Raw genomic sequence first — 14,727 nt, 5'->3', positions numbered from 1 at the left:
TGGAAGCCATGGATAGCAGAAAGGAAAGCAGAACTGGGTGGCTGGCAAGCAGCTATGCCTATGGCAGAAGAAGGCAGGCAAAAGCAGCTGCAACAACAGCAGAAGGAGAGACTAGGCACTAGAGAGCAGTAGTAGAGCTGTCAGCTTCTGTCTCTTTTTCTCTCCCTTCTTCATATCATCATCTTCTCAAAAATCAATTCTCATTTTAATAACCAAACTTTTTCTTTATTTAATGCTTTAAAATAGGTCAAATATATTTTTTATTTTTTAAACTTCATTTATGTCTTTTATACCTTTTAGTGTTGAAATTTTAAGAGTAAATAGATATATGTTAAAAAGTAAGTCTAAATCAATTTTAAAATTGATTTTTAAGATAAGACTTATACTTATATTTATTTTATGTTCAATTAATATGAAACTCTTGTATAAAATTAAAGATTAATAGATAATTTGATAGTAAATATAACAATAAACCTAAAAAACACTCAAATTTATTATGATATCATATTAAAAAATAAATTTTAAATTTATTTCAATCTTATAAAGTTTATTATAGATTCACATATCAAATTACATTTTAAATTAAAGTTTAAATTATTTATATCATTTAAAAAACAATATCATTAAATTAAAATAAATATATTTATTATTTTTAAAATTCAAAAATATAAATATATCAGAACTTTGAATAACTAATCTTACTTTTATGTTTAAATATAAGGAATAAAACTATATCTTATCATAACAGGTTCATGCATTTGTGTATTAAGCATGGACAAAAAGTTCTACCCGAGACACTTATCTTTATTGTGTCTACACAGGAGAAACCTTTAACTTACAAAAAGGCTACATGACAAAACCACTTTTAAAGTATTATCTGTAAATGAAAATTTTAAGATTTATTTCAGCCTTGTATATGAATGTAAAGTATCAAATGTTTTCATAACCACATAGTCATTTTCATCAGTTCTACGCACAATGATAAGTTTTTGTCATTTAGTGGTAATAGCCTAGCTAAAACTAGAATATTGTTGTACTATGATTTTCTCTAAGTTACGTGAACAACACTCTTTTATTTTGTCATCAGTTTATTAGTCAATGTAGTGATAGTAGCATACCCAAGACTTTAATATATATATATATATATATATATATATATATATATATATATATATATATAAACATGGCATAAAATAGAGTAAGCACTACAACTTCTACATGGTACACGGAAACACAGCACTACTTTTTTGTTTTTTCAAGAATAAAATAATTTAAAAATATTAGACAGGATTAAACTATGTTTCATTAATTATATTGATGAATTTCATTAAAGTAAAATTGTTGATAATAAAAAGAAATATTAATATTTGATTATGAAGTAGAAAAGAAATAGAGATGATTGTACTGTTGGGTTTAAAAAGTTATAATCTTTGTACTTAAGAAGAAAGTATTAATTGGGAGGGAAATTTATAGTACTGGTTTGTTGTTAGGAAGAGCAAAAATGACAGTTACATAAATTGTTGATACTATTGAATTGAATTCATGTTACAGGTTAAGGTACATCAAGTACAATGTTTACATGCACTATGAACATTCAAAATCAGAACAGACTACAGACCAACACAGATATCATATTGCAGTCCATTCACAGAGAAAAGCTGAAGTCAAAGTAGAAATGGTCAAAGGAAAAAGGTTTAGTGCGGTCACTCAACCTCAAAATATATTATCTTTCCTTTTCGATATTTTTAATTTTAAATCAATTTTATACTTTTAATTCAATTTTCAATAAACAATTATTTTGCTGCTTTTTATATATATATTTTATTTAAGATGAGAATTGCATTGCTTAGTAGTACCACCAACACCTGTTCTTATTCACATCTCTTCCTTAATTGAATCTGTCTTATACAGTAAAATGGACAAAATAAAAACATGTATGCAGAAAATTTCAGATAATGAAATTAAATGAAAGAAAAGAAAATAACTAAACGAAAGTATACAGTTTTTGTTCAAAATTATTGATGAAGTAAAAAATCAATAGAGAAGAAACTGTTTCAATTTCTTTGATTTTCATTGTAAGTTTAAAGTAATTAATTTTTGGTCCTAAGATCTTTTTTTCTTGTTTATCAGATGTCACTCCTTCTCAGTGAATAAGGTTGTCACTGCTACACTCCGACATTGATCACCATGTCTTTTTTTTCTTTTGCAGTGGTGTGACACATAATAGTGTAGTTCTTCGTGCAATCCATTATGACTAAACATTCTAGTAATATTTGGGGAACGGTGAATGTTATTACGTTGTTATAGAATTGTATTCTAGACACATTTAGATATATCAATATCATATATTATACTTTAGAAAAAAAAATCATAAGAGGGTGTTATACCATATGAAATATTAGATACATATGATTTGTGTTAATATGATCTGTTAAATGAATTAATACAATTCACATTTTAATTTTTTTTAATATACAATAAATATAACTAAATTAATATAATTAGTTCAAGAAAAAAAAAATTTCATTTCACATTAACAAAACTTTTATTATCGTAGAATCTTTCACTCTAAGTGATAAAACGATCAACTTTATCATTTGTTTAGTGATAAATTTGATATTTGGATTACTTAATTACAAAATAATATATTATAATCATTTTAACATTTTTTATTTAATCTATAAAACATTAATTTGAAATTGAAAAAGAATAGGACAACTTTGATATCAAAGCCTACTTTCTCAAGAAACATATATCCGATAAAAGATTATTCTCATAAATAAGATGTTCCACAAATTTTATAAAACTCAATCAGTTTTTTTCTAAATGTAAATGCTATATTATTAGAGAAACAAAATTGTGAGATGTCATGAGATTGAACTTTGGAGAAGGTTATACTTATACCATGTATTCAATTATCATCTTATTTACATATTAATTGAAAGGTACAAATATGTTGTTTCCTAAACTTATATATCTTTTTAAGAAATATGTTTCTCTCTCTCTCTCTCTCTCTCTCTCTATATATATATATATATATATATATATATATATATATATATATATATATATATATATATATATATATATATATATATATATATACATACAATTAGGTGTGGGATTATTTTTGAATTTCTTTTTCTAAAACACATTATAATTATGGTGCAATGTTTAATGTGAATTTACTATCACAAAAATGTATTAATATCACTATGATTAGAATATAGAATTGAGTTGAGACCGAAACAAATTATATTTTCTAACTATTCTTTATATAAATATCAATATATTGTAAGTTAAAACTCTGACTTGAAGAAATGGTTTAATTTATCCAAAAATAATTTGGTAAAATAGTTAAAACTGGTTAATGTATGTCCTTCCTTTTTATATTTACATTTTTATTATATTAAAATAATATAATTTCAAAAGTACATGTAACTTTGTAATAATGATATTAAAAAACTGTGATATTTATTTTAAAATATAAAAGTATGTAATAATTTAAAAAGAAAGAGTAATAATTTAATTATTTATTTTATTAAATAAATAAATCATTTTGTATTTATCAAAATTAACTTACTTAATTAAAATATTCCATTATATTATTAAATGTTCTATCTATGTATAATGGAATATATAAATAATTTCCATTTGTTACTCGTTTGTGCATTTTGGTTCATCCCATTAGTTTCGAAAAACTGTGTTCTCTTAGAAATAAAATGGCTAATGATTCTTGGTAGGGAATACTGGATCGCTGAAATGGGCCGAATATTTTCAAACAGGTTAGGCTTATGTCTGAATTTGGAAAATATTTATTTCCACTCTAGTTAAAAAAAAATGTTATGATATGAAATTTTAAGGACTTTGAAATGTCTAAAATGAAAAAAAATGTTGATAAAATATTTATTAAACACATTTTACTACTAATTATAATTATTTATAAATTTTATCAAATAATTTTTTTTCACATGTTTTAATATCAATCATCTTAATTTTCAAATACTTTACCGATCAATCAAATTTCTATCAAATGATAGTTTAAAAAAAATGGCATTTTTTTAAGTTTTTTACAATTATTTTATGATATGTTATTTGTATGATATATTTTAAAGAATGAAAACAACTAATAGTAAAAAAAATCTAATAATAAAATATGTACACGTTATAAAAAAAAGTAACTTTAAATGGTGATAGTTAAATGATAAAATATATCATTAATTTATTAGTCTAATGAATATTTCTGCACTCCTAATATAATTTCTCTTTATGTAAATTGACATGGGATGGCATAGAGTTGAATAGTTTGTTATTGGAAACTTTGTTGATGTTTTGATCAATTGTTAATTTATTATCATGGCAAGTGGTAAGTTTAAATATTTTTCTCACAATCTAATTTAAAGTATAGCTTCTACCATGACAATTTAAATTATGTTACTCATTTTATAGTATTTTTTTTCTTCAGTTATATCAAATAATAAAGCTATTCTTGCTAATAAGTTCTACACAACTGTAGGAGTGAGCAAATACGATCTCAAATCAATTAGATTGTAAGTTTTTATGTTTGATTTCATTCCATGTTCAAATTTGTTCACTTACATTTTGAGTATAATAGGATCATTACCAAGAATCATATGTTTTATTTAAAAAATGTACCATTGTGAAAGAAGATGTTAAACCTCTAAGCTGAACACTTTATAAAAAAAAATCCATAAATTTAAGTCTATATAAAAAAGTAAAACACCTTACAAAAAAATGGATAAATGGATAAATTTATTATTTAAAACAGAAATATTATTACAAAAATGAGAATTCTAAAAGTAAAAAAAAATAAAAAATAAAAAATAAACCATTGATGAGAAAAAAATTTATAATTATCTGATGGAAAGGTTCAAAAGATAGGACATTTACAATCTTTCAATAAGGTGTTTATTATATAAAAAATAATTTATTTAAATCATCTCCTAAATAAAAGAAAATGATTTTTTAAGAAAGTGATTATCAAAAGCCAATAAAATAATTACAAACAATAAATTAGAAGTGAATTCACTTACATAATAAAAATAAAAAACTTGATTAAATGATCAACTGTTATTCGGCTATTTGAAGAAGGCTTTTCTAAGATCATATACAGACACAAATTAGCTTTTATTTTTTAAAAGCTAAATTACCTAATTAAACTAATTATTTTTAATCTGTAACAATCTGGGCACTGTGTCTGAGGTTTCTCCCGTTTGTTTTTTTAATCAAACACCGTTAAGTAGACATGGTCCCTTTCCTTGCTACACAGTAGTTAGCACGAAATACTGAAACATTTATTGAATTGATTAAATAAACTTTACAGAGCTATTGCTCAAAACAGGTCATCATCTTCCGCTATTATTTACAAGCTACTGCCTAAAGATACACTATGATGAAACAGAAAGAAAGCCTGCACTAGGCGTGGAAAGCAGAGCTTGATAAACTCTCCGGCGGTGACAACGAGCTCATCAGACACCATTTGCATTTGGAACAGAACAACATCTGATTTTGGGTGGATTTAGATGACAGTTCCACTAGGAATTAAAGCATCCTTGATTACTGTCACAATCCCACTTTTAATGAAATACCCATCTGTTTCCCTTGCAGCTTCTTGGATATTGTCAGCGTTTAAAATCTATATCCATTGGAACCAAAAGTGAGAAATGGGAATATTTAACCACAATCATCAGTTAAGATTAATGACTCAGATTACATATTTAATTAAGAGTCTGACATGATCATTAATTAAAAAGAGAATCACACAGGTTATAAATAAATACACTATTGGCCAAAATCAATTATTTGTAACTGTTAATATATAAAACAGCTATAGTTTTGTCAGTGTTTTTTATATTTTGGAGGTTATTTAGACGAAAGTTCATTTTTAATTTAGAAACAATATCCAAATCACCTAAGCTACTACCCTCACCTTCACATTGTCTCCAATTCGAGCATTCTTGTCGATAATTGCCTTTCTGATATGAGTGTTCTTGCCAATACCAATTGGAACACTGCCTTTAGCAGCCAGAAACCTCTTATCAGCATCAGTCTGGTATACAACAATCAGAAAACCAATTTTTCCATTACAAACTTACAATAAATAAGTGTTTCAAGCACTTTCATACGTCAAACCTTCATTAGTAAACTTGGAAATACTAGGTGTATCTGTCAATGCAACTTTACCACATTATATTACCTCATAATAATCTGCCCCCATTAATAGGGTCTCTTCAATAATTGCTCCTTCTGATATGCAAGATCTCAACCCCACCACAGAGTGGTGAATTTTGCAGTTCTATGGAACAAAATATGGAATACAAGGTTAGTTTCCTTTAAAAAATCAGTCATGTTAAATTTGACATCTTTGTAAGAATTATATAAATCTCAAACATGGAAGATATAAAGTATAGTGTGAAGGTTCTAAAAGACTTACCTTAATCACACATCCTTCACCGATAACACTATCAGTGACATCAGCATCAAGCATCTTAGATGGAGGCAAATATCGTGGTTGGGTGTAAATTGGAGACGAACGATCATAGAAGCTGCATGCAATCAATATACAGAAAAGCATAAACACATCAACATAACCACAGTACACTATCATTGAGATACATTTCTCAATATTAAATGGTCTATATAGTTCACCTGAAGTCAGGCACAGGCTTTTTGGTGATTCCCAGATTTGCATTATAGAAAGCCTCAATTGTACCAATGTCTTCCCAGTAGCCATCGTACAAGTAAGCTTGCACCTGTGAATACACAAACATGTCGTGCAGTATTATCAATAAATGCATGAAAATAGCATAAGAGTCTTCTTAATATTAAACAGATGGAAGGAACACATACTCTCAATCCAATAGAAGTTGCACCAGGAATCACTTCACTCCCAAAGTCATTTGCACCAGGAAACTTCTCACGGAGCAGGTCTAACATCACATTTTTGCTAACAACATATATACCCATGCTAGCAATGAAAGGCATTTCCTTTGCTCTCTCGTCATCAAGACCCAAAATAGTAGTATCAACCTAGTAGGGAAAAAAAAATGTCAAAAGTCTTAGTAAGCAATGTTCTGGCATTGATTTCCAGAACATTTCCAGGTAAATACAACACATGACAGTGTGTTATTTTATACGGGCTTACCTTCATAGCTTTCAACTGTTCTCCTTTGGGCTTTTCGGCGAATTCAATTATACGCCCCTCTTCATCGATCTTCATCAGACCAAATGCAGTGGCACGCTTTTCATCCATCGGCAAGGCAGCGACAGTGATATCAGCATCACTCTCCCTGTGCGCTTGGATAAATTTCTCATAATCCATTCGATACAAATGATCACCAGCCAGAACCAAAAACTCCAAAACATTGTGCTCTTCAAAAAGCCATAAATACTGCCTCACAGCATCTGCAGTACCCTGCAATGATCGCATCAAGTTTGTTAAAGAATTAAATCAAGGGATAGTTAAGGTCATAAAAGGAAATGCAAAAAACTAGAGTTGAGGCACTAAGACAGTGTTATTACCTGGAACCAATTAGGATTCTCAGGACTCTGCTGAGCAGCAAGAACCTCAACAAAACCCTCATTTTTGTAGCCTCCCATGTTGCTTGCATAAGCACGAGAAAGGTGTCGATTCAGGGACGCAGAATTGAATTGAGTGAGAACATAGATCTTGGACACATTGCTATTCAAGCAATTGCTAACAGGGATATCAATCAGCCTATAGTTTCCTCCAAGAGGAACAGCTGGCTTTGCCCTCTTCTTGGTCAGTGGGTAAAGACGAGTCCCAGCACCACCTCCAAGTATAATGCCAAGCACACTCTACAAACATTATCATCAGCCAAACACTTTTACTTGCAATCATAATCATAATCAGAACCAACCCACATCCAATTCAACCACCAAAGGATCAAGATCAACTACCATGATCTAAAAAATTCATTTTTTCAACTTGATCCAAAAGACCCTCTCTCCTCATCACCCAAACAAACACAAGATAGTCGATTTTCACATATACACTAATTTCAAACTGTAACAGTGAAAGAAAAAAGAAAAACTAAGTAGTAAAGAAAGAGGTAAACTTACTCTGCTAGCATCGGGATCAAGACAGGTCTGGGAGTTTTGGGAATCAGAAACCGCCTTGGGAGACACAATAACTGGATTACGAACTCTTCTTGGAGCAACCGAAACTGAATCGGTGGAAATCTTATCTCCAGAAAGTTGTGATGCGGAGAATGAAAGACTGCGTGGAACGGTTTTCCTTCCTCCACTTGAAGAGGAGGCAGAAGCAGCACATGGTACATTCAGAGAACCTATAGCAGCCATAGATGTCATCACTCTCTGTGTGAGTCTCTCTTTGTGAGTGTGTGTTGAAAGAAAGAAACACCAGAGAGAGTGAGAGAGTGTGTGGTTGAGAATAGGTGAGTGAGTCCCTTATATGGAAGAGGAGATATTATGACAAATTTGATTGATATTTTTTAATTTAATATTAAAAATGTGCCATTGTGAAGAAAATAAGGAAAAAGAACAAGATCATAGGATAAACATGCAATGTAGTGGAACGAATTATAAGGTGAGACTGAAGAGGTTTTTAGTTTTAGGAAAAGAAACGAGGAATTTGAACCGTTCTTTTGATTTGAGGGAGAAGGAAGTGACAGGCTGGCAGGTTGAACGTGCACCGTTGAGGATGAAACTTGGCTCACAGAGAGACACTTCAAATCTCATCCCCATGCATTTGTCTCCTTTCTCTCTAAATCTGCGCTATTTTGTAGTTTTTGTTGTCAATTTCTTACGATTTTTTCTTTTCTTCAATCACTACATTCTTTACTTCCGTAAACCCGGTAAACTCTACTACTTCTAGTATTCCGTCAAAAAATAGTATTACATTCTGTTTTCTTTATTTATTTAAACCAGATGATCGATTTTGGTGCTCATGCATTGTTGTAAAAGTTGAACGAACCTATATTTTATGATTCATTAAAATATGTAAATAAATTGTAAAAAAAATGTTTATTTTTTTTACATATTTGGGTATTGAAAGTAATGATAAAGTAAACTCTAGGTAACATGGTAAATAAAATTTAAGAGTATTATAGAAATTAAAATTGCAAATATTGAAACTGGTAGTGTTTTTGAAATATAAACAGTCTAGAATAAATACCATGAAGTAAAGAACAGTTGAAGATAAAATTAGAAAAAACTAATTCTAATTTATACTAAAAGTTAAAAGAGAAAACATATAATTAATCCTAACTTTTTATTATCCCAACTTTTCTTTTACAGTATTACTACTATCATTCAACCCATATCCTAATTAGAAAACAAAAGTGTCATTTGAAGCTAATTTCACATGGACAGCATTGCATTCTAGTACTTTCTCCCTAAAAGCTTCCTCTGCAGAGTAAACCATGCATTACTTAGGTTGCCTTCGTATTTTCTACTTAGGAATCACAGTTTTCGTTAATTTTACATCTTATATTTAATATTTTTTAATTTATAAAAATTATTAGTGACACTTTACTCTGCAATTTCTTTTTGGGTCCATAATTTCTTTAAGGTATGCATCTCGTGAATGACCTTAGTGTATTAATTGAAGCTTTTCCTTCAATGAAACTCCATGTTCATCGCATTTGGATCGCCTGTGACGCTTTCACGAAGTTCTGTTAAGAAATGAATACATTATTTTATAGTCATATATTGAATCTTAAAGAAAAAAAATCATCTATGATTAACTAATCAAATTAACTTTTTAAAATTAAATAATTTTTGAACTTATCTCCTTAATTTTTTTTTTCAAAAGAAAGTTTATAGACTTGTTTTATAAACTTACTTTTGAAATATAATTTCATTCTTGGAAATATTAGTTTTAGGAGTGAATTGAATAATTGTTGGTAAAAGATTGGCAATGGATAAAAATGATGGAAATTTTATTAAATGGATCATATTTTTTGATTAAATTTTTAATAAATCAAAACAGTTTGTTTATTATAATTTCAAATAAATTTGAGCTGTAGATATAAATTTGATTATCTGATATTTTCTGTAACTGTTATTAGCCTTTAGATCAGCCAAATCACACTTTTAAAGTGAAAACTTAGCTTAATGATAAAATATTACATTTATATGATAATAATAAATATAAATAAAATTTTAAAATAAAATAAGATTATTTTTAATTGTTAAATGGATGATTAAAGAATGAATAGTTGTCTATTTATCACTAATTAGGATTCACGTGACTTGATAGCTGGACAGCTGACCATCAGAGAATATATACTTTTTAAGGTATTATTTATACTAATATATAAATATATAAAGAGAATTCCTTATTATCTTAATGTACACATTTTTTTTTGTCTAAATAGTATTTTTTTTTAATTTAATAATTTTTTTTCTGATTTGTCATTATTCATTTTAATTGATTTTTTAAAATTTAACTGTTTTTCTGATTTTATATATTTTTACTTAATCATTTTCTAAAAATTAAAATAATTTATTTTTGTAAAAAATTACATTCAACAATAAAAATAATCTATAATAAAATTATAAAATTATTTATATTTATTTCAGAATTATAATAATAATACTTTTAATATTTTTTGTTATCATAAAAAAAATCAGAGATTCTTTACTCGTTTTAATAAAATAAATATATAAAAAATGATATATTTACAATTAAATAATGTAAAAAAGTTATTAAAATAATATTATTCAGTTATAAAGTAATTAAAAAAAATAATGTTATTAAAATAATGTAAAAAGTTTATCATTTATAAATGATAAAGGAACTTATCTATGTAAATATGATTCAAACTTATTAATTTTGATAGAATTTTAATATTGATTATATATAAGTATGAGTAATATTTAATTATTTTAAATTAAGTAAAAAACGAATATATATATATATATATATATATATATATATATATATATAATTTTTTTATCTATCATATTTTTATTTTTATCTATATTTATTATTTAATATTTTATATAATTATAATTTTTATTAATATTTAAATATAAATATATTTTTTTCAATATCTAGTATTTGATAATATTATGTTTAATTTATTATAATTTTTTTTTCATAAATAAATCATTAATTAATATTTGAATAGTAGATGAGTGGAAATGGACGCGCATATAGGTATAATATGGGGATGAGGCCCATATTATACACACATCTCCCACCCCCATTTCCTTCCCTACACCCCACCTAAAAACCATTATATTCTCCCATCAAACCAACAATCCTAAATTATCATGGAATTGACTCACAAAAGTATTAACATACCTATAACTTCCCTAACTTCATTTCTCATTATACGTGACCAATTATTAGAAATAAGTTTAATTTATCTTACTAAATTAAAAATCTTACAAAACTAATTGAGGTAGACTTTTATGATACTCTATCAATGTATCTTGTTTACGAGAAAGTAAAACTATATATAATAACAAACAAAATTATAAGTTCCAAATAAAAAACAGAATAAATAACTATATAATATTCACTAAAAAAACCGTATAAATTATTATAAAATTGTCATCATTTAATTGTATTTTATCTAATACTATTTGATTCCAACTTCCCATAAGAATTAACCTCTCACATTTCTTTTGTACAAGGGTTCATTCTAAATGGACACAACAATACTGTTGTGAACTTATTTTCCTTTTCATCAATAGATTGCAAAAAGTAAATATCAGATAGTAAATTCTTTCAAATACCTTTGTTTTAGCTGTCAAATCAATTCATGGGGCAAAGTCTGGTTGGAAAGGTAATTTTTAAACTGATATTTATTTATGAATTTAAAGAAGGACTTGGTAAATAAACTATAATGTGAGTTATTTCGAAAGAGTTATTTATTTATTTATTTATTACTTTTTATATAATAGAAGTACAATAATATTTATCTTTTAATAATGTACTGTCAATAAATTAGGCTTTAGATTAATAAAATAAATATAGTATTAAGGACATCCTTTTATCTTCTTCTATAAGAATTGACACTATGAAGCTGCATGCTCGGAAAAGGATATAGGGGAAGAAGCCATGCTTTTTCAATGCTTTGAAGACTTGACTGTACAATCTCTGACGGAAGATGTGGAAAGAAGCGAGGAACCATGCAGCATCCAACGGAAAGTCAAAGCGGGGAGATTATTGAAGGAAGGACAAAAGACCAATACATGAAACTTGGTTCTCGTATCATCCAAGAGGTTCAATTAATATACACATATCTCCATACTAATAAAATATTATTCGTTTTGGATTAAACTCTCACGAATTTGTTTGGATCTACTTCAAAAGGTCTCTTACTAACAGAGATATATTGTGTGTATATAAATTCATATCTATCTCTTATTTTCGTGAAACTTTGTTTGTACCCAACAAAACTAACAAAAGAAAACCTATTTACCATAAGATGCTTTGAGTTAGTGTTAGGACTTTGGATAAACTACCACAAAACAAAAATTGGAGGAATGGAATCGGAAAGGATTTCGATAAAATTTTCTTTATAGGGTTCTAAACTGTAGATACCTTTCAAGTATCTTGGTATGCCAATAGGAGATATCATGCATGCCTTCATTATGAACTGTAAATTTCATAATACACATAACCTCACTTGTTTTTGTAAAGTTCTATCAGATACCAGATAACTCTAGAAATGCCACCATGAATAGTTTGTGAATTGCCTGCAACTCAAACAAGTGTTTCTAATAATATTAATATACATATTAGGTTGCTTTATTAAAAAAACAAAACAAAAATGTATATAAAAACCAAATTCATCGGGAACAAAATAATGAAGCACTTGAAAGCACTAGAAGGAGAAACCTTTTCACAACCTTTATGATATAATACTTTTGTCGAGGTATAAGATTTTTCAAGTGAGTTGTTAAACGTTCGATCTTACGAATAATTTCAAACGATAAATTCTTTGAGTGTTATTCAGAATTCATGCTGAAACGTTTGTAAAGACTTCCTCTTTAATAAATAATCCTTTAGTATAAGAAACTCTTATATTAAAATAAAAATACAAGTATAGGTTTTATAAGAGAAGCATTGAGATAAAATTAAATAGTAAATGCACAAATATTTTTATATTGGTTCAGTCCAACTGAACTACATTTAGTCTCCTCTATAACCTTAGAGGATTCTACAATAATCTTTCAACAAAATTACAACTGAGTATTCTCACCACTCTTGGTATCCTTAGGCACTCTTGGTATCACTATGATCTGTTGCCTAGTTGAGTTTCACCTAATCCTGATTGTGCAGTATTCTTCACCACTCCCAGTATCCCTAGTCAACAAATAACTTCTCTTATCCTAAACTAGTTGAGTTTTACCCACTCCTGATTTCTACTAGACAATCATGATATCAATCTGATATGATGTCTAGTAATCCTTAACTCCCTTGAGTTAAACAACAAGTGTTTTAATTCTCTTCAGAATTGCAATCAAATGATTACTTTCACGTCATTAGACGATTATTCTCATAGAGAGGATATATGTTCAATACAATTCAGTCTGCATTCTCTATGAGTGTTTTTCTCTTTTCTCTCTACTTACAAATTATAAGCTAATATTACAATGACGCTTGAGAGTGTTTCTTGACTTGTTTTTGCTTTTTCTTTTCTCACATATTCTCTTTGAGCTCGAGTTTCTCTATACTTTTCTCTAAACACTTTTTCTTCTCTTTGTACGATGATATTTTTGTTGGAAGCTATGCTCTTGATTCTTACTTCGAATCATCTTCTATTTAAATGACTCTTCGAAAGATATCCGTTAGACAGAGCTGTTGTCTTGAATCTTGTGTCTTCCTCTGTTTTGTCGTGTGAAGCAACCATTGGTTTAGCACGTTTTGGTTTCTACATATTTTTGGATTTTTTCTTAAGGCACTTTAAGGATTTTACCAAAACATTGTCTCGATACTTTAACACTTTTATCCTTTGAGAGTTTAACTCATTAATTTTTGATACAGTAGAGTTTACGCGTTTAGCATAACTCTCATAGATGTTTTAACTTAGGTTGTTCTATGTTGCATATATGCCTAAGAATTTTTCTAAGGTTTTCCTATGTTGCTAGATGATTGTGGATTTTGATCTTAATACTTATGTTTTTGCTTATTGTTTTTGCTTATTCTATTGTAGATATATCATCTTCATATTTTCATTCCGTTTAGTATTATTTGGTTAAATTTCAAAACATATATAAGAGTGTTTAAACATATAAATTTTATAGACAATTTTGTCTTAACAAATAAATCATTTCAAACTGAAAATAGTTAAGAGTACTTGGTAAGAGATTATTTATAAGTGCAATAATCAGCATGAAGTTATTATATAGTATCTTATTATAACAATTATAAAGATCATAATTAATGTGTAAACATTTAGTTTAACACCGTAAAAATATTTTCGGTTTATGTGTGCCTTTAAGATACCTTGCTTGGATAAACTTAGACATTTTCATTTATTGTGACCTTTGTTCTTCCATGGTTACAAGTGAAGGAACTTTTCTGAGAATCCAAGTTGCCTTTCATTTGCAAAATTCGTGGATGATGAACAATTTCCAGAAATTAATGGAGGATCACACAAGTTATTGCAAACACTTTAGGCATAACTTCAAACTAGGGATTGCCAAATTCTTCCTTTCATTCTTCAATAATGTCTACACAGAATCTCTGCTTTTTAACAGTTT

General features: G+C 27.8%; 1 protein-coding gene across 1 annotated transcript; it reads right to left on the bottom strand.

Moving 5' to 3' along the window:
* Positions 1-5,293: 5,293 nt before the first annotated feature.
* Positions 5,294-8,450, bottom strand: LOC124825479 (glucose-1-phosphate adenylyltransferase small subunit 2, chloroplastic). The gene is made up of 9 exons (XM_088096567.1): positions 8,104-8,450; positions 7,543-7,839; positions 7,166-7,435; positions 6,871-7,050; positions 6,670-6,773; positions 6,455-6,566; positions 6,218-6,316; positions 5,951-6,070; positions 5,294-5,656 (listed from the first exon to the last, which is right to left on the bottom strand). Exons 1-9 carry the CDS (start codon positions 8,350-8,352, stop codon positions 5,540-5,542), a joined length of 1,548 nt encoding a protein of 515 aa, XP_087952693.1. The 5' UTR covers positions 8,353-8,450; the 3' UTR covers positions 5,294-5,539.
* Between the last annotated feature and the right edge of the window lie 6,277 nt (positions 8,451-14,727).

The sequence above is a fragment of the Vigna umbellata genome, chromosome 1 (genome assembly GCF_029865625.1).
Source record: "Vigna umbellata cultivar VRB3 chromosome 1, Vumbellata_1.0, whole genome shotgun sequence".
Classification (NCBI taxonomy): domain Eukaryota; kingdom Viridiplantae; phylum Streptophyta; class Magnoliopsida; order Fabales; family Fabaceae; genus Vigna; species Vigna umbellata.
Note: the sequence above shows the minus strand (reverse complement) of the source record. Positions and strands in the feature narration are given on the sequence as shown.